The 27,598-nt window shown below is 51.7% G+C and overlaps 1 protein-coding gene across 1 annotated transcript in view; it reads right to left on the bottom strand.

The window, feature by feature from the left end:
- The window catches only part of LOC309369088 (uncharacterized protein), an 84,134-nt gene that overhangs the window by 32,182 nt on the left and 24,354 nt on the right, over window positions 1-27,598 (bottom strand). The window contains exons 2-3 of the mRNA XM_081909736.1: window positions 1,895-2,387; window positions 1,646-1,727 (exon numbers count right to left, since the gene is read on the bottom strand). Coding sequence (XP_081765862.1) covers window positions 1,646-1,727; window positions 1,895-2,296 — 484 coding nt within the window. The 5' untranslated portion in view covers window positions 2,297-2,387. The remainder of the gene's footprint in view (window positions 1-1,645; window positions 1,728-1,894; window positions 2,388-27,598) is intronic.

Genomic DNA, 27,598 nt, shown 5'->3' with positions numbered 1-27,598 from the left:
CAACGACTAAACCTGTCTCCTCTGTAATGGCATGGTCTGGTCTTAGCGTAACTCCTCCTCCTACCCATGATCACTGAGATCGGTTATCCCAGTGCATCCCCCCCACTTGAAACATGCCCCAGCTATTTTGTGGGCTGGGACCCACGCCCTGGCAGCCCTAACCCCTCCCCTTAAGAACAAAATTAAAACCTTATAAAAAAAAAATCTAATTCCCGAACCCAACCAAACATCCATGCCACTCCCCACAAAAGAAAGTAATCAAAAGGGAAAAAAGAAAATGCTAAAAACATTTTAAAAAGAACATTGCGCCACTCCGAGTCCTCCTGGCCAGCAGCAGCAGCAACCGTCCTTATGAGGTCAGTCAGGCCCAGGCCTGGGACAGGTGGTGAGTGGCAGGAGCAGGGCCCTCATGCACTCACGCAGGGGAGTTGTTTCAATAGGATTGCTTTGCTGCACATTTTAATTCTGGATGCTTATTTTATTCTAAGTTTTAATTATGGGTATTCGTCTTTGTGCAAATAGGTGGTACTCCACCTTGTGTTTTCCATGTCATTCTGCCTACGCAAGAATTCCAGTTTGCCTGATGGAAGGGTCCACTTTCTCCTCGCCTCCTGAGCTGTTCTGCGGAGTTCCCTCCCAATGCCCTAGAGCCAAAATCCAGGGGTTCATGGGGATATGGAGAGGGGGAGGAATGGGGGGCATGCCCCTTTTTGTAGCTGATGGGGCTGGTTAGGTGAATCCAGGCCAATATTTGTTCTCATTTGTCCACTGCTTAGAAACCAATCTGAGCATTCAGTGATCAATCTGGAAATAAAATAAGCCTCTTTTGGATGGCCATCTGTCTTGGATGATCTAGCAGAGATTCCTGCAATGCACAGGGTCTCCTGTCTGAGAGGCAAGCAGGGAGGGTGGCTTCTGGCAAAAGGAGAGGGAGCCACCTATCGCTCTTCCTTATGCTGACTCACCTCTGCCTCTCGACCTTCCTCTCCCACTCGCCTCCTTCCTCTTCTGCCTCTGATTCTGCACTGCATTCTGCCACAGAGTCTCCCAGCTCACTAAGCCCTGTAAGCCCTTCAGCTTCTGACACCTCCTCTTCCCAGTCTTCTCCCTCTTCTTCCTCTGACCACCCATCCTTCTTCTACCTCCACTTCTTTGGCTCTGAGCCATCTTCCCTTCCTGGTTCCCCAGCTGCTTCCTCCCACCATTCCTCTGTCCCCAACCAGTCCATGGCATTGCTCCATCCCTCAGCCTCTGTCCCCACAAGGCAGCTTCCCCTGACCTGATCTGGTTCCACAGCTGCTGCTTCCCTTCTGCCCCCATGAAAAAACTGATCAGGAGGTCTTGCCGGCATCCTTCTGTCACCTGGAAGAGAGAAAAGGTGATCAGGACGCCTGGAGTGCCTGCTTCTCTCACAGGTGAAACAGGACATCTCTTACTACAGATGGGACTTTGAGAAAGCCTTTCCGGCTGAGAGCATTTGGACGTTTGTGCCCATTTCATATGTTAGTTGTGCAGAAATACATCTCTCCTCCTCTGGACCCTTCTTCCCAACTGTCTCCCCTCAAAGCAAGATGAAAACAACTCACAGATGAGTTGGAAAACCAACAGAATGAGACCAGTGGAGAAAAACCACCTTCCTCCTTACCCAGTGGCCTCTCTCTGGTGTCCAACGGAGGCCTCTCTGCCTCACAGGAATCCAGGTCCATTTCCGCAAAGAGATCCTTTCCCTGAAAAAGAAACAAGGATTCAAAACAGAGAATGGTGAGAAAGGCTGTGAGATCTCATTCCATGGATGCTTTCCCAGAAAATGAATGGGCCATCAGCAGACCATTATGGGATGTTCTCTGACCTGTTTGGAGCCCCTTGGGAGTATCCAGAGGGAAGTCTCTCTCACCTGCTTTCTCTCCTCTGCCTGACTCAGGAGGAAACCTTCGGCCAGGGCCACCGCCTGGGAACTGGTCTCCACTCCGCATTCCCTCACCCAGCTCTCCATCTCCGGGGGAAGGACAGCCAGGAACTGCTCCAAGATCACCAGGTCCAGCATCTCAGCTTTCGTGTGCCTTTCCGGCTTCAGCCACTGATGGCAAAAGTGGTAGAGTCGGCTGCAAACCTCTCGGGGTACTTTGGCCTCCTGGCAGCAGAACTCCCTCAACTGCTGACTCTGCACCTCTGAGCGGAGGGTGTCCTCCTCACCCAGAATCTTCTGCACTGGGTTTTCCCAGAATCCCCCACTGCTCCCAGTTTGGCTGGCATGGCCTCTTCCTGCCTCAGGGCCAGCTGAATCTTGCTCATCCATCTGTGCTCTCAGGAAGTCTTTGAGAGATCGGAAGGAACCCTTTAGTCTTCTGACAAGTTCTGCCCTTCTAAATGAGAAGCTGTAGCAAATCCTACAAAGCAAATACATTGTTCTGTTACAAAATTTGTAGGACAGGAAAATAAATATTTCCCTGAGCAAGCATGGATGAGTCTTGCTGGGAACCAGGGCTGAACTGCACCGCATCCCAGACCACAAGCTATCTTCTTGAAAAGAAATAGGAGGAAGAGGAGAAGAAATAAGTCTCTAGCCTTCTAGCAAGGCAAAATGTGGAGGCAACTGAAGGGATTTCTGGGAGATTAATCAACATGGTTTCTGCAGCCTTCCAGTCAAGACATGAAGTCAGAACCAAGAGACAAGAGAATCGTTTGTATCTTGTGAAAATGGATGCTTGGCTCTAGTGGGGGTCCTCACCCGGGGGTCCTCAGGAGTTCCTCCCCCCCTCCCCTGCTTCTGTCTCCTTTTCTTGCACTTGGACTCTCTGCCGCTCTCCAGACAGATGCCTGGGGTAGGTCCCTTTTTCCTTGCTCTGAGGGCCAGGTATATATCTGGTCAACCCCCTGAGGGCCAAGTGGGCAGGGCCAAAGACATCTGCCTAAAAATTTAGACGGGTAATTTATTATTATTATTATTATTATTATTATTATTATTATTATTATTATTATTCTGCTAGATAGCTTAACAAACACACAGAGCCATTCATGCCAAGGTCCCTGGAGGCTCAGTGAGTAGCAGCACCCATTTCCGGCTGGTTTGCCAGCAACAATCCCTTGGGGACAGAGAGGATGTGGTCCTGGGATGCCATGCTCTGGGTGCGAGGGGATTGCTGCAGTGGCCTCCCTGGGGAGCTGCCCTTGGAGACAACTGGGAAACTGGTCCGCAATGCAGCAGCCAGACTATGGGCTGGGATCCCTCTCTTTATTCCTCTCCTTTCTCTCCCACCTTTCCTTCCTTCCTTCCTCCACGTGGGGTTTTCTTTTGGGGGGGGCTAGTCCACCTCCTCGTCCAGCTTTGGAAAACCATTTGCACATGTTTCCTCTGTTGTGCAATGAGGCTGAGCGATGTCACACAGAGTTAAATCCTAGGGACTCCTTTGTTTAAAGAAGGGAGTTTTCTCTGAAAGGGGGGGGCGGAGGGCCAGATGAGTTTGGGATCCTCTGAACTCCAGGAAGGAGAGCGTGGCAGACCTGGCCCCTCCCGCATCAGGCCCCCCAGGCACCCTCCCCTGCTGCAGCCCTGGGACCCCCCCCCCCGTCTCCCCACTGCACCCTCTGGGGGGGAGAGAGAGGAGACTCACCAGATCCCAGGAGGGGACAGCGAGGCAGCCCTTGCAGGAGAGACCCCAAAGCAAGGAAAGGACTGGGGAGGGAGGGAGGGGCCTTGCCTCTGGAGGACCTGCCCCCCTTGCTTCCTGGCCTCTCTAGGAAGGGAGCTCACTTCCCATTAACCCTTGCCAAGCCGAGTCCCCCCAGCTCAGCCCTCTCTCGCTTGGCAGAACCTCAGATTCTTATTATTTTTTATGGATTTAGGGGGGCAGCTGCCCCCCTGGCTAGGCCCATGCCCAGATATCCTTTTGGGGGTGAGGCTCTTGGCTGGACTCTGATCATCTCCCTCCCTTGGCCAGAAACCAGAGGAAGAGCCTGCAGGGAAAAGGGCTTTGCAGGAGGCAAGGAAGCTCCTCCTAGAATTCCGGAGTGGAGAGATTGGAGGGGATCCCAGGGTCATCTAGTCCAACCCCCAGCAATGCAGGAATCTCAGCTAAAGCATCCATGGCAGATGGCCGTCCGAGCTCTGCTTAGAAACCTCCAAGGAAGGAGAGTCCCCCACCTCCCAAGGGAGACCTTCTCCCTGCCCAACTGCTCTTAGATGTCCCTCAAGGCAGCGGGTCCTGAGTTCCAGCCCTGCTGAAACAATCGCACTGGCTGCCAAGGAGGAACCAAGCGAGGTTCAAAATAAATAAACCCTATTCTCATCATAAATGAGTAATACTTTCTTATGCACGCAACAAAAGAATGTCATTTCCCTTTCCAGAAATGCTCAATTGCTAATTCAATGGACTGAAAATGGATTGTTGTTATTTTTATGTTTAGGGAAGCTTTTAATATTTGATGGACTACTGTATTGTAATATTTTGTTGGAAGCCGCCCAGAGTGGCTGGGGAAACCCAGCCAGATGGGCAGTGTATAAATAAATTATTATTATTATTGTTGTTGTTGTTGTTGTTGTTGAAATTGATCAGGAGAGTGTTCTCCTTTTCAAAGAAGCAGGTGCTAATAGCATAACGTTGAAAGGCTAGGGAAATATGGGGAGCCCTAGAGCATCTGCTTGGGGAGCCCTAGAGCTTCAACCCCTGACATCTCCTGCAAGGGCTGGACCAAATTGCTGCCTGAAACTCTGGGGAGCTGCTGCCAGTCAATATAGACCAGGGGTCCTCAAACTATGTCCCGTGGGCCGAATCCAGCCTGTCAGGGTCATGAATCTGGCCTGCACAGCCAGGAACCCGCCAAGTGTCCGAGGCTGAAAGCATCTTGCCACCCACTCAGTCAGTCCCCGTGCTGCGCTAAGGTAAACGCCACAAGTGTGGTGGCGGTTCTACCAATGGAAGGCCAGGGGTTTCACCTGGGGACGGGAAAGTGTTGTCTTTTGGCTTGAAGAGTGAAGCTGAGGTTCCTTACTGTTAAGTTGTGGGCGAACATAGCAGATGACACAGCGATTTCTCCAAAGCAGCTCTTTATTTGTAAGCTGGACAGAACTGAACAGCAAACAGCTCAAATCCAGGGTTTCCCGCCTAAAATAACTGACGTGGACCTGAGTGAAAACTATCTACAGTATCCCCCTGCTGGCCCAGGCTGAGAACGTCAGTACATAACACTTACGTATACCTTAAAGGTGGGAGAAAGAGGTATAGTCCCATTTCTGTGAGTGGAGCAGCGGTCATTCCACTCCTGTGATTTACATGCTCTGAAAGTTGGGATCTGTTTTGATATTTAAATTTTAAAAGGGTGGAGTGAAACCAGATATTGACCATCTTGTTAGCCTGGGGAGCCACATTCTGGTTGAAGGAGGCCAGGATTAGCCCCCAAGGCCTGGGATGTCCCTCCTCCCCTGCAGTAGGACTTGGAATCCAGGAGAAAACTCTTGGAATAGCCTTGCCAGGTGCTCAGGGACGGACTCACCTGTCCCCATGTCCTTCTCTTTGCAGATGTCCTGCAAACTGTGTTAAAATGTGACATCAAGCTTTATTTACAGCCGAAAATAACAAAGAAACATGGCGTGAGCTGTCTTCCACAGCCGTCTCCTCCTCGGTCAGAGTAAAAGAGAAGAAAGGATGGAAGTGATTTACAGACTGACTTCCATTCTTACACAGACAGTACAGAAGGTGTAAACATGGATATCATGTTACACTAGCAATGGGAGAATGAAATACTGACAGTTTGACCCCCAATTTGGTCCACAACCAAAGTTGGCAACCCTCATGGCCCAGGAGTGTCAGGGACTCCGTGGTGGGGGCGGTGGGGGCCGCTTTGGCCCAGACTGGCCCCTGACTCTGAGGCATCTTTCCTCCCGCAGGACCTCCGATGTTACGCCCTCTGTGACAATGGGGAAGAGCGGAAGCCAGCAGCCAACAGCATCCCTTCTCTGCTGGCCTTTGCCCGAAGGTCCCCCCATCTCAGAGCACGTAGCTCTCCCTCATGGATTCAGTCCTTTCAAAACTTCCATCTCCCAAAGAGGCTCCCAAGGCTACTCATCCTCTGCAGTTGATAACAGACCTAACTGAAAAGAACGGCTTCCTCTTCTGGTGACACCAGAGAATTCTAGAAGACATTCACCCTTTCCATAGGATTATCCTCTTGGTTCATGTGGGAACCAATGACACTGCAAGCAATAGCCTCCAGAAGATCAAAAGAGACTATGAGGCTCTGGGCAGGAAATTGAAGCAATTACCGTAAATGCACAAATTGTCATCTCATCTGTCCTCCCAGTTGAACGATGTGGCCCAGGGAGAGAGAGAAAAATAGTGGAAGTGAACAGCTGGCTTCGCAAATGGTGTAAACAGGAACGGTTTGGATTCTTAGATCACGGACTGCAGTTTCTTGAAGATGGACTTCTGGCAAGCGATGGGCTGCACCTCACAACAGTTGGGAGGAATGTTTTTGCTAAAAATCTCAGAAACCTCATCAGGAGGGCTTTAAACTGACTAATGTGGGGGAGGGAGACAGTGCTCCTGAAGGTAGGAGTCTATCAATTGATGAAGATGATCATCCAAATGTCATAGACCAAGTGGAGCAAACAGCACGCAGACCTAGTGGTGGGAGGAAAAAATCCTTAAATAAGAGACACGGGGGAATGATTAATGGACTTCAATGTCTGTACACTAATGCGCAAAGCATGGGTAATAAACAAGATGAGCTTGAGCTCTTGGTACAGCAAACTAAATATGACATAAAAGGCATCACTGAAACCTGGTGGGATACAACCTGGTGAGGAACAGCCATTCACACAGGGGAGAAACCTTATCAGTGTGTGGAATGTGGAAAGAGCTTCAGTCAGAGCCACAATCTCACTTCCCATCAAAGGATCCATACAAAGGTGGGAAAAACCATTATACAGCTTTAGAATCCAGGCCTTTGGCTAATTAATGTGTATGAAGATCAAAGTATTATGGGCCTTAATTTATCATGAGTTTAAAAAAGTGTTTGGAATAACCTTTCTAAAAAGACCAGAGGGATTTCTGTTACGTATTGTTGGCAGGGACATCCCGAATGCCTTTAGAGAGGTATTTCTATATGCAACGGTCACAGTGGGAAAGGGGTGGAAGGAAGACAAAAACGGACTGGCATAACAAGTTACAAGAATTTGCTGAAATGGTGCACTTGACAAATAGCCTGAGAGGCACTTCAAAACAAAAAATTATTTAAAAACGGGATAGATATATGTTAAAAAATACAGTAAAGTTTCGCTATCTATGCTAGCATTCAATTGACGTTGGAAAGAGACTGAGTTGAGAAATAAGACCAAGGGTACATATTGATATAGGAATGTATTAGAAAAAAATGTAAAGAAATATACAATAATAAGAATACATTCATTTGTGAAAAAGGAATATACAACGGGATAGACAGGAAGTCCAAAGTGGTGGTACATATATGATTTTGGAATAATTTTTTGTCCTTTTTTTTCTTTTAGCATGTCAACTTTGTATACATGTTGAAAATTATAGTAAAATAAGCCTTGTGATGTAACATGATCATGTTTACCGATGTAACATAAGAACATTAATAAATAATTTTTAAAAAATACATCTAATGCCCTTTTAACATGTGATGTTTTGTGTTTTTATGTGGTGTTTTTATGTTGTAACCATCCTGAGACCTGTGGGTGTAGGTAATAGACTACAACCCTTAAAGGCCTAGGGGAATTTGACCCATCCCCCAATAAAATATTTGAGGAGGCCACCCCCCAGTTTTTGGTGTGTCCCCCCCCCCAACACAACCTTTTATCCTTCTCTTAAAAAATAAAAAAATAAACTCACAAAGGTCATGAGGAAAACAAAATACAAGAAAATACAAATGTGGACAGATCCCATCTTTCCGGGCAAAACGCAAAAGTTTCTTTAAAAGAGGCTTTCCCAAACTTGGGTCCCCAGCAGCTCCCGGACTACAGCTCCCATCATCCCTCCCTATTGGTCCTGCTAGCTAGGGATGATGGGAGCCGTAGGCCAAAACAAGCTGGAGACCCAAGTTTGCTTTAAAGGGAAAGTAGGCTGGCCCTGCGACACCCTCTGCTGGACAAAAGCACTGCCCCAGAATCTGAACCACCCCCAGTACTGCTAATTGGAATTAATAGAGCACAAAACAGAAGTTTTGTGCTGATCCCGGGGGGAAGGTTACCGTAGGCGTAGTCAAAATCCGGTCCTGGGTCACTAGCCTGGAATCAGTCCACAAGGAGCGGGGCGAAGTCCGAAACAGGAAGCCGGGCGGGGACAGGAGCACCAGAGAGTCAGGTCTGGGTCCGGGCAGGAACAGGTACTCAACAACGACGTTGCTTCCACAACCTGGGACCGGGCCGACTGGCCTTTATCTGTTCTGAGGCCAGGGGCGGCCCCGGCCCCTAGGAGACCCGCCTCTCTTGGCCTTAAGGCAAGCACTCCTCCTGGGAGAAACCAGTTCCCTTCGCCTCTCTGCCCTGAGTCTATGCAGTTCAGGAAAGGCTAAAGGGTTACTGGGCCCAGGGGGAGACTCACTTGCAGGCACTGAGTCCTCAACCACCTCTGGAGCCAGAGTGGAATCACCTGGTGTCTGTTCCTGAGGATCCGACACAGGTGCAGGCGCTTCAGAATCAAGGCCCTGCCCCAGTTCAGCCGGCCCTGGAGGCGGGGACTCCTGTGCAGGCTGGGATTCCTCTGGTTCAGCCTCTGAATCGGAATCCCAGGCCATCACACCATCCCCCCTCCCAGCCCCCCCCAATCGAGGGTCTGGACCCGGCTTGCTGGGGTACGCCGCATGGAACTCTCGGAGGCAGGCAGGCGCGTGGACGTTGGCTGCTGGTTCCCAGGAACGGTCCTCCGGTCCATACCCCTTCCAGTCTATGAGATACTGCAGCTTTCCCCTGCGGTATCGGGAGTCCAGAATGCGTTCCACCTCGTACTCAGGCTCCCCCTGAACCAAAACTGGCTGCGGTCGGGGACGGTTCGGGTGGAACTCGTCGGGTGGGGCCACCGGACTCAGAAGGGACCTGTGGAATACCGGGTGAACCTTCAGGGTTGCGGGCAACCGGAGACGGAATGCCACAGGCGAGACCTGGTCCACGAAAGGAAACGGGCCGGTGAAATGGGCATCCAGCTTCCGCGAAGGTCGAGAAGGGTGGAGGTGGCGAGTGGAGAGCCATACCAGGTCACCAACGTGGAGTTCCGGCCCCACCTGGCGGTGGCGGTCGGCCTGGACCTTGTACACCTCCTTGGCCTGGCGCAGTTGCTCCATCAATAGCTGTTGCTGGGACTGGAGCTCCTGAAGCCACTCTGTCACCGCAGGGACCGTGGATGCCGGCAGCACATCCGGAAACAGCCGTGGATGAAAACCGTAACTGGCCTGGAACGGGGTCTGCTGGGTGGACGCATTCACCGCGTTGTTGTAAGCGAACTCCGCCAATGCTAGGTGGTCGACCCAGTCATCCTGCTGGTAGCAGCAGTAACACCGGAGGTACTGCTCCAGCACCGTGTTCGCCCATTCCGTCTGGCCATCGGTCTGTGGATGGTAGGCTGATGAGAGACAGACCTCTGTTCCGAGGGCCTGGTGCAAAGCTCGCCAAAACCGGGACGTGAACTGAACGCCCTGGTCAGACACCACACGCTCAGGTAGGCCATGCAGGCGGAAGACATGCTGAAGGTACAGCTGAGCGGTTTCCTTAGCTGAGGGTATGGATGGGCAGGGGGCACAGTGCACCATCTTCATGAAATGGTTGGAGAAAACTAGAAGGCAGGTGCAGCCACGAGACGGGGGTAGCTCCACTACAAAGTCCAGAGAAACCGTGTGCCAAGGACGTGGTGGAACTGGCAACAGCTGAAGAAGGCCGGGGGGTCGCCCGGTAGGGCCCTTGGCCCGCCGGCAGACATCACAACCAGCGACGTAGCGAGCCACGTCCGCCTTCAGGCGGGGCCACCAAAACTCATGGCTTACCAGATGGGTGGTCCGATACCGCCCAAAGTGTCCCACGACTGGAGCATCATGGGTCATCCGGAGAACCTAAGCCCGCAGTGGCCCTGGCGGGATGTATAGGCAACCGTGGTGCAGCAGAAGACCCTGATGCAAGACCAGCCCTGGATACTGAGGGCATGAGCCTTTGGCCAGTTCCCGGAGTCATTCCTGGGCCCAAGCGTCAACCCGCTGCTGTTCCAGCACCCGAGCCTGCAGTGGCTCAGCCTCCTGGGTGGCCAGGAATGCAGCTGGTGGTAGGATCGTGGTGGGTACTGCTTGCTGTACCATGTCTGCGTTGTCTTCAGGTTTCCGGGACAGGGCATCCGCCTTCTGGTTTTGGGAGCTAGGGATGTAGCGGATCCGGAACTGGAACCGGGAAAAGAACAACGCCCACCGGATCTGCCTTTGGTTCAGCTTGCGGGTGGTCTGGAGGTACTCCAGGTTCCGGTGGTCGGTTCTCACCTCCACCGGGTGTCGTGCCCCCTCAAAATGGTGGCGCCAAACCTCAAAGGCCACCTTGATGGCCAGTAGTTCCCGCTCCCACACGGTATAGCTACGCTCCACTGGAAGGAGCTGGCGGGAATAGAAGGCGCAGGGTAAGAGAGGCGCTTCAGGTCCGTACTGCTGAGACAAGACGGCACCGAGAGGTGTACTGGAGGCGTCAGTCTCTACCACAAAGGGTTGAGAGGGATCAGGATGTTGCAAGATTGGCGCTCTCTGGAAACAGGCCTTCAACCCCTGAAACGCCTCCTCTGCCTCCTTGTCCCAGGAAAATGGCGTCTTGAGGCGTAGTAGCCGGGTTAACGGGGTGGTGCGATGAGCATAATCTGCAATGAAGGTCCGGTAATAGTTGGCGAACCCCAGGAATCGCTGTAGGTCCTTGCGATTCCGAGGTGCCGCCCATTCTCGAAGCGCTGCCACCTTCCCAGGATCCATCTGCACCCCATCTGGAGAGAGTCGGTGACCAAGGAAGTCCACTGACTGCTGATGGAACTCGCACTTGCTGAGTTTTGCATACAGACGGTGCTCGCGCAAGCGCTGCAGCACGGTCCGGGCATGACCCTCGTGGTGAGCCGGGTCACAGGAGTAAACCAGAATGTCATCCAAGTACACCACCACGTACTTGTCTAGCAAGTCCTGGAACACGTGGTTGATGTACCGTTGGAACACAGCAGGCGCGTTGCACAAACCGAAGGGCATAACCAGGTATTCGAACTGCCCGTACCGGGTCCCGAATGCTGTCTTCCACTCATCACCGGCTTGGATCCGAATCAAATTGTAGCCCCCCCCCGGAGGTCTAGCTTGGTGAACACCTGCGCCCCTTGCACCCGCTCCAGCAACTCCGAAATAAGGGGCAAGGGGTACCGGTCTGGGATGGTAATTTTGTTCAGGGCCCGGTAATCATGGCAAAGGCGGAGCTCCCCACATTTCTTCTTAACAAAGAGCACTGGCGCAGCGGTGGGCGAGGTAGAAGGCCTAATGAAACCACGCTCCAGGTTCTTGCGCAAGAAGTCCTGCAAAGCCTCGCGCTCTGGCTCTGTTAGAGAGTATAAGCGACTCACCGGTAGGGGCGCTCCGGGCTGGAGGTCTATGCCGCAGTCAAAAGAGCGATGTGGCGGCAGCTGGTCTGCCCCCCATTCCTTGAACACGTCGTGATAGTCCCGGTACTCAGCGGGGAGCGTTGATGCAGCCTCCTCAGTGGGCGCAGCTGCTAGCATCTCGGTTTGAGCATGAGAACTTGGGTCTGGGAAGTGCACAGTCTGTTTGACCCAGTCAATCTGCACATTGTGAGCCTCCAGCCAGTCCATCCCAAGCACCAGGGGGAACCAGGGCATGGAGGCAATGTCCAAAGTTCGCATCTCCCGGTGCTGCTTGAGACACAGGACCAAGGGCTGGGTCTCCTGAGTAACGGCACCTGAACGCAGGAGCCGTCCGTCGATTGCCTCCACCTGTACCGGTTCTGGCTTGTTCTGAATTGGCACCCGATGATGGGCAGCAAAAGCAGCGTCCATATAGGAGCGGGTTGCCCCCAAATCCACCAGAGCATGGGTAAGAATCCAGGGCCCACCTGGAGGGTATAGACGTACCGGAACCATAAGGTGTTGCAATTCAATTGGTGCAGCCCCATTCTGCGCTGTTTGGGACCCCAGGTAGCCAGGGCCATCAGCTACTGGGGTTGGCGGTTTCCCTGCTGCTGGCGCTTCTCAGGACAGGACCGGGCATAGTATCCGCTTCCGCCACAATAGAGACATAGATTCCCCTCCCGACGCCGCGTCTTCTCCATGGGGGAGAGGTGTGGCCGCACTGCCCCAAGCTTCATAGGCTCCTCCGATGACTCAGCTGTGGCCATGGAGCTGCTGGTAGAAACTGGTGCCGAGAACTGGAAGTGCCGGCGGCCCCGGGCCTAACAACGGTCCTCTAGCCGATCGTCTATCTGTAGACTCCGTTGAATGAGGGTGTCTAGCGTGGTGGGGCGTTCCATTGTGGCCAGCTGGTCCAGTATCTCATCTGAAAGCCCTTCGAGATACTGGTCCCGAAGAGCAGAGTCATTCCAGGTCAAGTCCTGTGCCAGCAGCCGGAATTCCGTGGTGTATGCGGCTACAGTGGACTTGCCCTGTTTCAAACGCCTGATTGCCCGGTTGGCTTGACTCCCCTTCTGGGGGTTGCCGAACGCGGCCTCCAAATGATTGCAAAACCCCATATAATCTGTCAGCAAGGGGGAGTCTTGCCTGAGCAGCGGCAACGCCCACTTGGCCGCCTGGTCCTTTAACAAACTAATCAAGAAGTGCACCTTGGTGCGGTCATCAGGGAAGTTCCGGGCCCGCCCCTGAATATACAACTTGGCCTGGGCAAGGAACATGGGGAAGCTGGCCGGGTCCCCATCAAATTTCTCTGGCAAAGCCACTGGGTACTTGCCAGGAGCCAGGGCGTTGGCCCCAAGAGCCGGTAGGGCGTCCAACCGCTGCTGAAGTGCCGTAACCGCATTGCTGAGCTGCTGCAAAGTGTGAGTCAAGGCCTGGTTCTCCTGGGCCAATGCCACCAGCGCAGCTGCTTGATCGGCCATGGCTTCTAGCTCTTCCCGAACGCACCCCAACGAAGGGGGAGTGCGGGCTTGGTGGGAGCAAACTGTGCTGATCCTGGGGGGAAGGTTACCGTAGGCGTAGTCCTGGGTCACTAGCCTGGAATCAGTCCACAAGGAGCGGGGCGAGGTCCGAAACAGGAAGCCGGGTGGGGACAGGAGCACCAGAGAGTCAGGTCTGGGTCCGGGCAGGAACAGGTACTCAACAATGACGTTGCTTCCACAACCTGGGACCGGGCCGACTGGCCTTTATCTGTTCTGAGGCCAGGGGCGGTCCCGGCCTCTAGGAGACCCGCCTCTCTTGGCCTTAAGGCAAGCACTCCTCCTGGGAGAAACCAGTTCCCTTCGCCTCTCTGCCCTGAGTCTCTGCAGTTCAGGAGAGGCTAAAGGGTTACCGGACCCAGGGGGAGACTCACCTGCAGGCACTGAGTCCTCAACCACCTCTGGAGCCAGAGTGGAATCACCTGGTGTCTGCTCCTGAGGATCCGACACAGGTGCAGGTGCTTCAGAATCAAGGCCCTGCCCCAGTTCAGCCGGCCCTGGAGGCGGGGACTCCTCTGCAGGCTGGGATTCCTCCGGTTCAGCCTCTGAATCGGAATTCCAGGCCATCACAAGTTTGATCAGCACTTCAACCTTTAGGGAGCTTCTAGGTGCTTTCTGCGCCACCTAGAGTACCCACACATAGGAGAACAAATGAAAGACAAACACAAGGGGCAGGAAAAAACCAGGAAAGGGCCATACCAAATGGACATCCGGTGTGAAGAGGTCACTTTCCCCACTGCTGAACAATGCCACAGGTAGAGGAGATGGAATGCTAGAAGTGTCTCTGGGGCAAGGGGAGCTGCTGGGAAATTGAAGTACGGGCTCAAAGTATTACTTTTTTAAAAAGTTGCCGCCTTTATAGGCATTGCCATTCAAATGGCATGCATGCATCATGTGATTGATTGTGCAAGGCGGGCCTTACCTGGCCCCCCATCAATATTTTATTCAAGTCGGCAGCACTGGGTCGTGTGGTTTACAAATTAGATAAAGACATGAATCTCCTTCCTTTGCACATGTTCCAGCTTGTCAATATGCTCATTTATTCTTTTTAAAATTTTTTTGCGTTCATCTGAAGATTTTACAATATAAATATACAGGATGAAAGCATGGCTTTCTCAAAAACAAGTGAAGCCAGAGAAACCTCTTTCTTTTTTTGGATGGAGTTACAAACTTTTTTGATCTGGGAACTGCTGTTGAAATAGTGCATCTCGATTTCAGTAAGGCTTTTGACAAAGTCCCCTGTGATATTTATGTGAGGAAGGTGGTAAAATGTGGGCTGAATGAGGTAACTGTTAGGTGGATTTGACTGACCGAACCCAAAGAGGACTCCTTCATGGTTCCTCCTCATCCTGGGGAAAAGTGACCAGAGGGGTGCTGCAGGTTCTGTCCTGGGCCCGTTGTTGTTCAACGTCTTGATAAATGACATGGATGAAGGAACTGAGGGGATGCTCATCACATTTGCAGACAACACCAAAGGGAAAGACACGGGGGAATGATTAATGGACTTCAATGTCTGTACACTAATGTGCAAAGCATGGGTAATAAACAAGATGAGCTTGAGCTCTTGGTACAGCAAACTAAATATGACATAATAGGCATCACTGAAACCTGGTGGGATACCGGTAAGTCCCACGACTGGAATGTAATAATGGAGAGATACAATCTATTTCAGAGAAACAGACCAGACAAGAAAGGAGGAGGAGTGGCGTTATATGTCAGGGATGTGTATACCTGTGAAGAGATCCAAGATTTAGAACCTCAAAGCCAAAGTGAGAGCATTTGGGTCAAAATTAAGGGAGAGAAGAATAACAGGGACCTCATTGTGGGAGTTTACTATAGATCCCCAAGCCAAACGGAGGACATAGATGATGCCTTCCTGGAACAGATGGCCAAGCATGCAAAAGGAAGGGACTTAGTAGTAATGGGGGACTTCAATTACCCGGATATTTGCTGGATGTCAAACTCAGCCAAGAGCATAAGGTCAAACAGATTCCTCACTGGCCTTGCAGACAACTTCGTTGTCCAGAAAGTGGGAGAAGCAACAAGAGGAACAGCCATTTTAGATCTGGTCCTAACCAATGTTGATGACCTGGTTAGTGGGGTAGAAGTGGAAGGATCATTAGGCGCGAGTGATCATGCTCTTCTGAAGTTTACTATACAGCGGAAAGGAGCAGCCAAGCATACTAGGACTCAATTTCTTGACTTTAAGAAAGCCGACTTCATAAAACTTAGGGAATTGCTGGGTGAGATCCCATGGACAGTAATACTAAAAGGAAAAGGAGTTCATGATGGCTGGGAGTTTGTTAAGAGGGAGATAGTAAAAGCACAACTTCAGGCAATACCAATGAGACGGAAACATGGAAGGTGCCTAAAGAAGTCAGGGTGGCTATCTAAAGAACTTTTAACTGAGTTAAGATTAAAAAAGGATGTGTACAAAAAATGGAAAAGGGGTAAACCACCAAAGAGGAATTCAAACAAATAGCCAGCACGTGTAGACACAAAGTCAGAAAAGCTAAAGCACAGAATGAACTCAGGCTTGCTAGAGAGGTTAAAAGCAACAAAAAAGGCTTTTATGGGTATGTTCGTAGCAAAAGGAAGAACAAAGAAACCGTGGGGTCACTCAGAGGAGAAGATGGTGAAATGCAAACAGGGGACACAGAAAGGGCTGAACTCCTCAATGCCTTCTTTGCCTCAGTCTTCTCCGATAAAGAAAACAATGCCCAACCTGAAGAATTTGGAGCAAATGATTCAGCAGATGAAACACAGCCCAGAATAACTAAGGAGATAGTACAAGAATACTTGGCTAGTTTAGATGTATTCAAGTCTCCAGGGCCAGATGAACTGCATCCAAGAGTATTAAAAGAACTGGCAGATGTGATCTCAGAACCACTGGCAGTCATCTTTGAGAATTCCTGGAGAACAGGCGAAGTCCCGGCAGACTGGAGGAGGGCAAATGTTGTCCCTATTTTCAAAAAGGGGAACAGAGAGGACCCAAATAAGTACCACCCAGTCAGTCTGACATCAATACCAGGGAAGATTCTGGAGCAGATCATTAAGCAAACAGTCTGTGAGCACCTAGAAAGGAATGCTGTGATCACCAATAGTCAGCATGGATTTCTGAAAAATAAGTCATGTCAGACTAACCTGATCTCGTTTTTTGACAGCACTACAAGCCTGGTAGATGAAGGGAACGCAGTGGATGTAGCCTACCTTGATTTCAGCAAGGCATTTGACAAGGTGCCCCATGATATTCTTGTAAAGAAGCTGGTAAAATGTGGATTTGACTATGCTACCACTCAGTGGATTTGTAACTGGCTGACTGACCGAACCCAAAGGGTGCTCATCAATGGTTCCTCTTCATCCTGGAGAAGAGTGACTAGTGGGGTGCCACAGGGTTCTGTCTTGGGCCCGGTCTTATTCAACATCTTTATCAACGACTTGGATGATGGCCTCAAGGGCATCCTGAAAAAATTTGCAGATGACACCAAACTGGGAGGGGTGGCTAACACCCCAGAGGACAGGATCACACTTCAAAACGACCTTGACAGATTAGAGAACTGGGCCAAAACAAACAAGATGAATTTTAACAGAGAGAAATGTAAAGTATTGCACTTGGGCAAAAAAAATGAGAGGCACAAATACCAGATGGGTAACACCTGGCTTGAGAGCAGTACATGTGAAAAGGATCTAGGAGTCTTGGTTGACCACAAACTTGGCATGAGCCAACAGTGTGATGCGGCAGCTAAAAAAGCCAATGCAATTCTGGGCTGCATCAATAGGAGTATAGCATCTAGATCAAGGGAAGTAATAGTGCCACTGTATTCTGCTCTGGTCAGACCTCACCTGGAGTACTGTGTCCAGTTCTGGGCACCACAGTTCAAGAAGGACACTGACAAACTGGAACGTGTCCAGAGGAGGGCAACCAGAATGGTCAAAGGCCTGGAAACGATGCCTTATGAGGAACGGCTAAGGGAGCTGGGCATGTTTAGCCTGGAGAAGAGGAGGTTAAGGGGTGATATGATAGCCATGTTCAAATATATAAAAGGATGTCACATAGAGGAGGGAGAAAGGTTGTTTTCTGCTGCTCCAGAGACGGGACACGGAGCAATGGTTCCAAACTACAAGAAAGAAGATTCCACCTAAACATTAGGAAGAACTTCATGACAGTAAGAGCTGTTCGACAGTGGAATTTGCTGCCAAGGAGTGTGGTGGAGTCTCCTTCTTTGGAGGTCTTTACGCAGAGGCTTGACAACCATATGTCGAGTGAAACCAACCACCTGTCTCCTGGATCCTTGCCCATCCTGGCTTATAAAAGCTAGCCAGGAAGGACTGGGCGATGGGCTTCGTGGGGTGGTGAATGCTTCCCTCCGTGAGGGAGCCTTCCCAGACCCGCTGAAAGAGGCGGTTATCAAACCGCTTCTTAAAAAACCATCTTTAGATGCGGCCACGATGGCCAATTATCGCCCAGTCTCAAACCTTCCATTCTTGGGCAAGGTGATTGAGCGAGTGGTTGCTGAACAACTCCAGGCACGCCTGGAAGAAGCGGACCATTTGGATCCCTTCCAGTCGGGATTCAGGCCTCATCATGGGACTGAAACTGCCTTGGTCGCACTGGTTGATGATCTCCGGCGGGCTAGGGACAAAGGTGAGAGCTGTTTCCTAGTTCTGCTGGATCTCTCAGCGGCGTTTGATACCATCGACCACGACATCCTTCTGGACCGTCTTGAGGGGCTGGGAGCTGGGGGCACTGTCATACAGTGGTTCCGCTCCTTCCTCCTGGGCCGTGTTCAGAAAGTGGTGGTGGGGGATGAGTGTTCAGGCCCCTGGCCGCTCACTTGTGGGGTGCCTCAGGGTTCTGTCCTCTCCCCCATGCTTTTCAACATCTACATGCAGCCGCTGGGAGGGATCATCAGGAGGTTTGGGCTGGGTGTTCATCAGTATGCAGATGATACCCAGCTGTACCTCTCTTTTAAATCAGAACCAGTGAAGGCGGTAAAGGTCCTGTGTGAGTGTCTGGAAGCGGTTGGAGGATGGATGGCGGCTAACAGATTGAGGTTGAATCCTGACAAGACAGAAGTACTGTTTTTGGGGGACAGGAGGCGGGCAGGTGTGGAGGATTCCCTGGTCCTGAATGGGGTAACTGTGCCCCTGAAGGACCAGGTGCGCAGCCTGGGAGTCATTTTGGACTCACAGCTGTCCATGGAGGCACAGGTCAAATCTGTATCCAGGGCAGCTGTTTACCAGCTCCATCTGGTACGTAGGCTGAGACCCTATCTGCCTGCGGACTGTCTCCCCAGAGTGGTACATGCTCTGGTTATCTCCCGCTTGGACTACTGCAATGCGCTCTACGTGGGGCTACCTTTGAAGGTGACCCGGAAACTACAACTAATCCAGAATGCGGCAGCTAGACTGGTGACTGGGAGCGGCCGCCGAGACCATATAACACCGGTCTTGAAAGACCTACATTGGCTCCCAGTACGTTTCCGAGCACAATTCAAAGTGTTGGTGCTGACCTTTAAAGCCCTAAATGGCCTCGGTCCAGTATATCTGAAGGAGCGTCTCCTCCCCCATCGTTCTGCCCGGACACTGAGGTCCAGCTCCGAGGGCCTTCTGGCGGTTCCCTCCCTGCGAGAGGCCAAGTTGCAGGGAACCAGGCAGAGGGCCTTCTCGGTGGTGGCGCCCGCCCTGTGGAATGCCCTCCCACCGGATGTCAAGGCGATGGACAACTACCTGACATTCAGAAGACATCTGAAGGCAGCCCTGTTCAGGGAAGTTTTTAATATGTGACATTTTAGTGTATTTTTCATTTCTGTTGGAAGCCGCCCAGAGTGGCTGGGGAAACCCAGCCAGATGGGCGGGGTACAAATAATTAATTATTATTATTATTATTATTATTATAGTGCTCTGATGGTGTTTCCTGCTTGGCAGGGGGTTGGACTCGATGGCCCTTGTGGTCTCTTCCAACTCTATGATTCTATTATTCTATGATTCTAGGTGTCCAAACACCGGACAGCAGAGGCTGTTCTGGGGAGGGACCCCCATGGGGAAGTGGGGGAGGATGGGGCTTTGGGGAAGGGGTTGTCCATTTGCTGGAGAGGAGGACCCTACTGGCGTAGGTTCACGTATCCTGTTTGAAAGGGAAATCATCTTAGGGACTTCCTGTGAAATTCTGGGTCAGGAAGCGGTTCCTACAATGGAGGCATCTGCAACACTACTACACTGTGGAACTGTAGCAGGCTCCAATTTGGACTTTATGAACATATGTGGAACAGAAACTAGCAGACATTTGGTCTTTATGAATGAACTGATTTATTGCACTTTATGTGTTGTTTATGTGCAAGATAAACATTTGATATTGTGATAAGAATATATAGAAGAGTATTGTTTATGTGAATCCACAGCCGGTTACGTCTTGTGTTTGTCGAATGTATTTCATGTAACGGAAGGTTTGATGTTGTTTTGCAAATTCCTAGAATGGAATCTTGGAAGTTGGACGTCCCTTCTATAATGCATAGGTAAAGGGACCCCTGATCATTAGGTCCGGTCATGGCCGACTCTGGGGTTGCGGCGCTCATCTTACTTTGTTGGCCGAGGGAGCCGGCGTACAGCTTCCAAGTCATGTGGCCAGCATGATTAAGCCGCTTCTGGCGAACCAGAGCAGCACACAGAAACGGAAGGCGAAGGGGTAGATTTAAGAGACCAAATTCCCAACGGCATAAAACCTCTTCCGTCAGTTTAAAATCCACTTCCCCAGTTTGATGTCCTAAGACATATATCTCATTCAGCCCACATTTTACCAGCTTCCTCACATAAATCTCACAGACGACTTTGTCAAAAGCCTCACTGAAATCAAGATGCACAATTTCCACAGCAGTTCCCTGATCAACAAAGTTTGTAACTCCATCCAAAAAAAGAAAAGGAGAGATTTCTCTGGCTTGACTCGTTTTTGAGAAAGCCATGCTTTCACCCTGTATGTTGTAAAATCTCCAGATGAAGGGTGAACAAATTTTAAAAATAATAAAAGAGGATATTGACATGTGCAAAGGAAGGAGATTTATGCATTTATTTAATTTGTAAACCGACCAACCCAGTGGTGCCGACCTGAATAAAATATTGGTGGGGGGCCAGGTAAGGCCCGCCTTGCACAATCAATCACATGATGCATGCACACCATTTGAATGGCAATGCCTATAATGGCAGCAACCTTTAAAAAAAGTAATGTTTTGAGCCCATACTTCAATTTCCCAGCAGCTCCCCTTGCCCTGGAGAACACTTCTAGCATTTCACATCCTCTACCTGTGGCATTGTTCAGCAGTGGGGACCTCTTCACACCGTATGTCCTTTTTGTATGGCCCTTTCCAGGGTTTTGCCTGCTCATTGTGTTTGTCTTTCATTTGTTCTCCTATGTGTGTTGCCAGTAGAAGCCACAATTCTGTGGGTACTCTAGGTGGCGCAGAAAGCACCTAGAAGCTCCCTAGAGGTTGAAGTGCCGATCAAACGTAAGTTTTGCGCTCTATAAATTCCAATTAGCAGTACTGGGGGTGGTTCAGATTCTGGGGCAGTGCTTTTGTCCAGCAGAGGGTGTCACAGGGCCAGCCTACTTTCCCTTTAAAGCAAACTTGGGTCTCCAGCTGCTTTTGGATTACAAGTCCCATCACCCCTAGCTAGCAGGACCAATGGGGAGTGATGATGGGAACTGTAGTCCACAAAACTTTTGCGTTTTGCCCGTAAAGATGGGACCTGTCCACAGGGTCCCCGGACGTTTGACGGTCTATTGATCCCTGTGCCACCACTGTGATCACTTCCCAGTTGCCACCAACCCATTTCTCTCGGCTACACACTGAGTCCAGACAGTTGTTAAAATTAAACCAAATAAACAAGTTTATTTTATAAGCACTAACAAGTTTATGGTTTCAGATAAGTTTTCTTGTCAGTTTTTTAACCTTAGTTTCTTTACTGGCCTATACCTTCCTAATACCTTCTGATTATCCCAACTGACTCCTCTTAACAGATTCTCTCACTCTCTCATATCAGACTAGCCCAACCCACAGACTTATGCTCCCTCCTTCTCTAACTCCAGACTCACCTCTTAACAACTCTAACTCCTCCCCTTGGGTTCCTATTGGTTAATCATTTTATACTTAGTTAACCCTTTCCTTATGACCCAGAATGATGTCACACGCCTAGGAGGGCAAACCCCACAGGCCTCCTTAAATATTTTAGGGGGGGGAGACGCCTAGGTCTTTAAGCATTGGCGCCTATTCCTATACCTACAGGTCTCAGGATGGTTACAACATACAAACACAAAACACCACATGTTCAAAAGGCATTAGATGTCAATCAGCCAAACGCCAGGTGTCAGGGGTTCAGGGGGAGAAGAGCAGATGAGGGAGGAGACAGAGAGCGAGGGGGAAGAATCCCAGAGCGACGAGGAAGAGGATGACAATGACCCAAGGTCGTCCATGAGTTTGTCCAGTGAGTCAGAGGACTCCCAGAAGGAAGCCCCCCTGATCAGGCCGAGGGGAGCCAAAGGGGGAAGCGGACAGGAGCAGGGGAGCGAAGGGGGAATCCCCAGGGGGAGTTGGAGGTCGGAGCCGGCTTCTCCACCGGAACGGAGTGAAGGGGGTGGAGTTGCCAGTGTGTCAGAGGGAGCAGGACAGGAAGCAGACAGGGGAAGGAGATCGGGGCAAGATGTCCTGCCGGAAGGGGCGGAGAGTAGTACCGGGAGCAGTGTAGCGGTCGAGAGGAAGGTCAGAAGCAACATACGCGCGCCAAGTTCAAATGTGGAGGCGCGCGGAAGTGAGGGAAGTCCTGGGGAGGAGCCTGGTCCCAAAGCACGAAGGAGGGGGGAACAGGCGTCAGAGGAGTCAGCCTCGGAGGAGTCCCGACGGGAGGGAGCCCAGGGGGGCAGGAAGACCCTGCGGAAAAGGAAAGAGAGGAAGAGGTGGTCCAGCACAAGACTCTTAAACTGGTGCAGGGGCGGTACTGATTCAGAGGGTACTTCAGCGGTGTAAGAGTAAGACACGTAGAGCCACGGAGCTCGGATGTAAAGCCAAGAATGTTCTTCAATAAAAGCTTTTGTATATAAGCCGGACTGGACTTTGGTCTCTTGTGAGCTGGGACCTCGGGTGGCTCAGACAGTAAGTACCCTCCCAAAGAACGCAAAATTTTTTTTTGCAAAGCTCACCAACGGTAGCAGCCATGAGTGCGGAGGAACAGCTGAAGGCGCTGGGGAACCAGGTTACCGAACTCACAGCTGCAGTCATTGCATCTCAGAAGAAGAATGAAGACCTGGAGAAGCGCTGCCAGGACCTGCAAGCAAGGTGGGAGCATGCAAGCAGGGCAGGGTTCCCGGGCTCCAGATCGGAGGGAGTTGGACTTGGAAGGCGGGGGGGGCACCCTAGTCACCCACTTCGATGGGAACCTGAAGCACTACCCTAGTTTCAGGGCAGACGTCTTGTATGCACTGCATTTGCTTTGCGATGATTTTAAAGATGAGGAGGAGAGAGTGGGGTTTATAATTTCGCATTTGCATGGGGAGGCCAGAGCTTGGCTGCGCAATTTGTGGCGTGAAGACGGTCCTGCCCGCCGAGATTCTGCTGAATTTATTAAAGCGATGGATGCTTGTTTCCAGTCAACTGTAGATCTTGATCTTGCGCGCAAGGAGATGCATGGCCTGAGGCAAGGCAAAGCCACAGTACGTCAGTATCATTCTAGATTCTTCGCGCTATTGACTGTATTAGGCTGGGAGAAAGATTGCAAACCTGTGAGAGATTTGTACTGGGAAGGTCTCAGCCCCCCCATAAAAGACGATCTTGCCAGGGGAGACAGACCTCAGACCCTAGAAGACATGGTGCAGAGGTCTCTTGCGATTGGAGTAAGACACGAGAATCGCCCTTGGCATGAGGGGGAAGGACACCAGGCGCGTGCACCACCAAGGACCCCCCCTTTTATCCCCAGAGATTTCGGCCAGGCACATCCCTCGCCTTTGGGGAGGCAGGGAGAAGAGCCGATGGAAATTGGTGGTGCTAGGGCTCAGACACCAACCAGAGCCCCTGTTTCCGGTGCAGTGAAAGCGAAGCCTCCTAGAGGGACCAGGAAGTGTTACATCTGTGACAGTGCACAGCATATGGCGAAAGAGTGCCCCCGGAGGCTCCAAAAGCATACTGCAGCTTTAGCAACAGTGGCAGCAGAAGGGACGCAAGAAGAACAACCTCAGGGAAACGACAGTGCCTGGCTGGAAACAGAGCTGCTGGGGCTCAGCCAGGCAAATCTGTAGAGCAGTCCCCAGCGTTTTTGCAACGCACAGACCCTTTACCACCCAAGCCAGCGGTACAGCTCACTGCAACACTTCAGTTGCCGAATGGAACCGCCCTGGAAGTCCCCATCACGATCGATTCTGGGAGCAACACGGATTTTATGGGGCTGCAGTTTGTCAAGCAGCATCGCATAGCACTTCTGCCCGCGACAACGCCCCTGAACGTGGTTACGGTGGATGGCAGGAAATTGCTAGGAGGGCAAGTCGTGCAACAGACGCCTCCCATGGTGATGCGGATTGGCCATCATCGAGAAGTCATTAGCTTCAATGTCACCCACCTGTCAGACACGCCCATAGTATTAGGCATGAGTTGGCTGGAGCGGCACAGTCCAGCTGTAGCGTGGTACCAAAGGCAGATCACCTTCTGCTCATCGTACTGTGCTCAACATTGCATCCAGTCCAACCAGGAGGAGGGGGCTAAGCAGCAGCTGCAACTTGGCATGGTGCAGGCAGTGCCTCGCAAGTACGAAGGATTCTTGGAGGTTTTTTGCGAGAAGGAAGCTGACAAGTTGCCGCCCCACAGGCCTTACGACTGTGCGATCGACCTGGTGCCGGGGGCGCAGCTGCCGACTGCAAAGCTGTATTCCATGTCTGAGGACGAGCTCCAAGAGCTCAGAGAGTTCATAGAGCATAATTTGAAGCGCGGATTCATCCGGGAATCCAAAGCAGTGGGGGGCAGTCCTGTTTTCTTTGTAAAGAAGGACACGCCCCAAAAAAGGCTCATTGTGGACTACCGGGCCATAAACAGAATGACTAAGCCCAAAGCCTTTCCCATGCCCAAGATTGACGACCTCCTAGCGACCGTACGGAAGGGGAAGATCTTCACCAAGCTGGATCTGCGTGGAGCGTACAACCTCATCCGTATAAGGGAGGGCGATGAGTGGAAGACGGCCATGTTCACGCCTCTAGGCACGTATGAATACAGAGTTATGCCGTTTGGTCTCCAAAATGGCTCTCATGTCTTCCAGGCCTTTATGCATCACGTGCTGGCGGGGCTCCTCTACAAAAAGTGTGTGTGTTTCCTCGACGACATCCTGATCTTCTCGGAATCGCAGGAAGCCCACGAAAGGGACGTAAAGGAGGTCCTGCAGAGGCTACGGGAACACAGGCTCTACGCCAAGTTGGAGAAATGCCAGTTTGATGTGACGGAGGTGGATTTCCTCTGCTACAAGCTGTCCGACGAGGGACTGGCCATGGACAGCGTCAAGGTCCGCGCGGTGTTGGACTGGAAGAGCCCACGCAATCGAAAGGAAGTCCAGAGATTCATCGGGTTTGCCAATTTCTACCGCAAATTCATCAGAGGTTTTGCAAAGGAGACGGCAGCAATCACGGACACTCTTAGTTCCAAGAAGAAGAAGTTCGCTTGGACGGAACAGGCGGAGCGCTCTTTCCGGAAGCTCAAAAGCCTCTTCGCCTCAGAAGAGCAGCAGCTGCACGTGAATCCCGGCAGACCCATGCGAGTAGAAACAGACGCGTCCGATAGAGCGGTTGGAGCGGTCCTCCTGCAAGAAGATCCGCAAGGGAATTGGAGACCTGGTGCCTTTTACTCCCGGAAGCTCAGCAAGACGGAGCAAAACTACACCATATGGGACAGGGAGCTGTTGGCCATTCACGCAGCTTTCAAAGCGTGGCGACACTTCCTCATAGGAGCCAAACACACAGTGCAGGTCCGCACGGATCACAAGAACTTAGAGTATTGGCGAACAGCGAAGCTCCAGAGCCAAAGACACATGCGCTGGGCGGAATTCTTCGCAGATTTCAACTTCAAAATAGAATACATCCCTGGGGATTCCAACGTTATAGCCGATGCGCTCTCCAGAAAACCGCAGTACCTTGAGGAGGCGGCACCAATAGCAGCCAAGCACATTTTCGCACCGCAGGCGTGGGCGTGCGCTGCCATCGCAGTCGACCTGGACGCGGTGCGACGCGCGTTGCAAGTAGATCAGTTTGCACAATCCAAGATGGAGGAGCTACGCAGGGGTTCACAGCGAGACGATGAGTTCCAGTTACGAGACGGGCTGTTGACTCGCAAGGGTGCCATCTACGTCCCCAGCGACGAGCTCTGCGCGAAGGTTCTGCAGCAGTTGCACGACGCCCCCAGTGCGGGCCACTTCGGCAAGGAGAAGACAATAGAACTAGTGGCCAGAGACTTTTGGCGGCCCCAGATGCGGGGAGAGGTGGCGGATTACGTCGCCAGGTGTGACACCTGTCAGAGGTCCAAACCAGTACACCAGAAGCCAGCGGGGTTGCTGGAACCGCTGGAGACGCCGCAGCAACCGTGGGAGAGGGTAGCACTGGACTTTGTTACCGATCTGCCCAGCTCCAGGGGCAAGACAGCGGTACTGGTGGTTGTGGACTTGTTCACCAAGATGGCGCACTTCATTCCTTGTGCCAAGGTGGCGACAGCTGAACAGACCGCCAAACTCTTCATCGACCACGTGTTCAGAGTGCATGGGCTGCCGCAGTCCATCCTGTCCGATAGGGGGCGACAATTTGTTTCCAGTTTCTGGCAGAAGCTTCTCGGTATCCTGCACGTCAAGATCAACCTAGCGTCGGCGAGACATCCACAGACCAACGGCCAAGCAGAGAGGGTCAACGCGATTATGCAGCAGTACCTGAGATGTTACGCCAATCAGCGACCCGCAGCGTGGGTGGACTACCTGCCGATGGCGGAGTTTGCCTACAACAACACGAAGCACGCGTCGACGGGGGTGACGCCGTTCTTCGCGAACAATGGCCGTCATCCCAGAACCTTTCCGAGGCTCCTAGCAACGGGAGAGGAGGTGCCGCAAGAAGCAGACCAGTTCGCAGCAGAGCTGCAAGAGGTGCACGAGGAGCTGCGGAGGCATTTGGAGTTAGCCAAACAAGCCTATAAGGTGCAGGCGGACAAACACAGAAGGGCGGGGGGAGGACATCCAGGTGGGGGACTGGGTATGGTTAGCAGCCCAAGCGATGCCAGCCAAGTCGTTAGCCAAGAAGAAGCTGGGACACAGGCAGCTACGGCCATACCAAGTTGAGGCTAGGATCAATCCCGTAGCGTTTCGACTGGCCCTCCCCGAAGGCTCCAGAGTGCACCCGGTCTTTCATAGGTCGGTGCTCACTCCCTACAAAGCCCCGCACAGGTTTCAGGAGCCAGACACAATACCATACCCACACGAAGAGGCACCCAAGGGGGGGGTCACCTAGGGCCGAATCACTCAACGAGGTCACAGAAATCCTGGACTCAAGATGGGGGGCGGAGGGAGTTGAATACTTTCTCGCCAGAGAGGGTACCCCAGCCACTGCCAATAGTTGGGTGCCGGGCTACGCTTTAGACGAACCTCTTTTGAAGGACGAGTTCCATGCACTTTTCCCACATAGACCCATGCCAGCCGAGTACTTTGATGACTGGCTCTTCACGCCCACATTTTCAGATAGCACTTTCCGGGGCTTTTCTTCCACCGAGGAAGGAACGGCAGAATCGAGCCCGCCCAGAGGATCGTGTTCGGGGGTGGACACACTACCCTCGGATTGGTGGGAGGAGCAACCAGAGGAGGACTGGCGCAAGAGATGGCTGACGGGACCTTGGCCGGCAGCACCAGACGAAGTAGCGATGGAAGAGGTGACTGAGAACACTTTGGGTGAAAAGCCCGAGTTCGAACACACATACACAGAACTGCCAGCAGAGTGTTGGGGATAAGCAGTGTCCAGTGCACAGCGGAATGATGAGAAGTATGAGCCAACATGCTCTATACTACTTTATTTACAGTTCAAAGCTGGTATGTTACAGAAAAACATTTTCCCTCTGCCGGAGCAGAGAAAGCGTCATCTCTCCTCTAAAGCACGGAGAGAATCTCACAAAGTGAAACTGCAAAGCACAGTGAAAAACAGGAAACCAGTGTACGTCACATCCAGTCTCCTTTTCCCGTGAGAAACCCAACAGTACAGACTCTGTGGAATGTAAACAACCTGTCTCGTGACAAGCACTTCGCTGCACAGAGAAGAAAGCAGAAACCAACATCCTCCCCCTTTCTGTGAACATCTCTGGGCAGCGTGTTCGTACAATATCAGTACAAACCCAACTTCTGCACATAGGTACAGTGTTGATCCCTTGATACAATCTTGGACAATACATCAGCAGGAATTTCATCACCTGGCATATAGGACACCGT

This window comes from Podarcis melisellensis, assembly GCF_964234715.1.
Source record: "Podarcis melisellensis genome assembly, chromosome: 4".
NCBI lineage: Eukaryota > Metazoa > Chordata > Lepidosauria > Squamata > Lacertidae > Podarcis > Podarcis melisellensis.
This window is presented reverse-complemented; position numbering and strand designations above follow the sequence as displayed.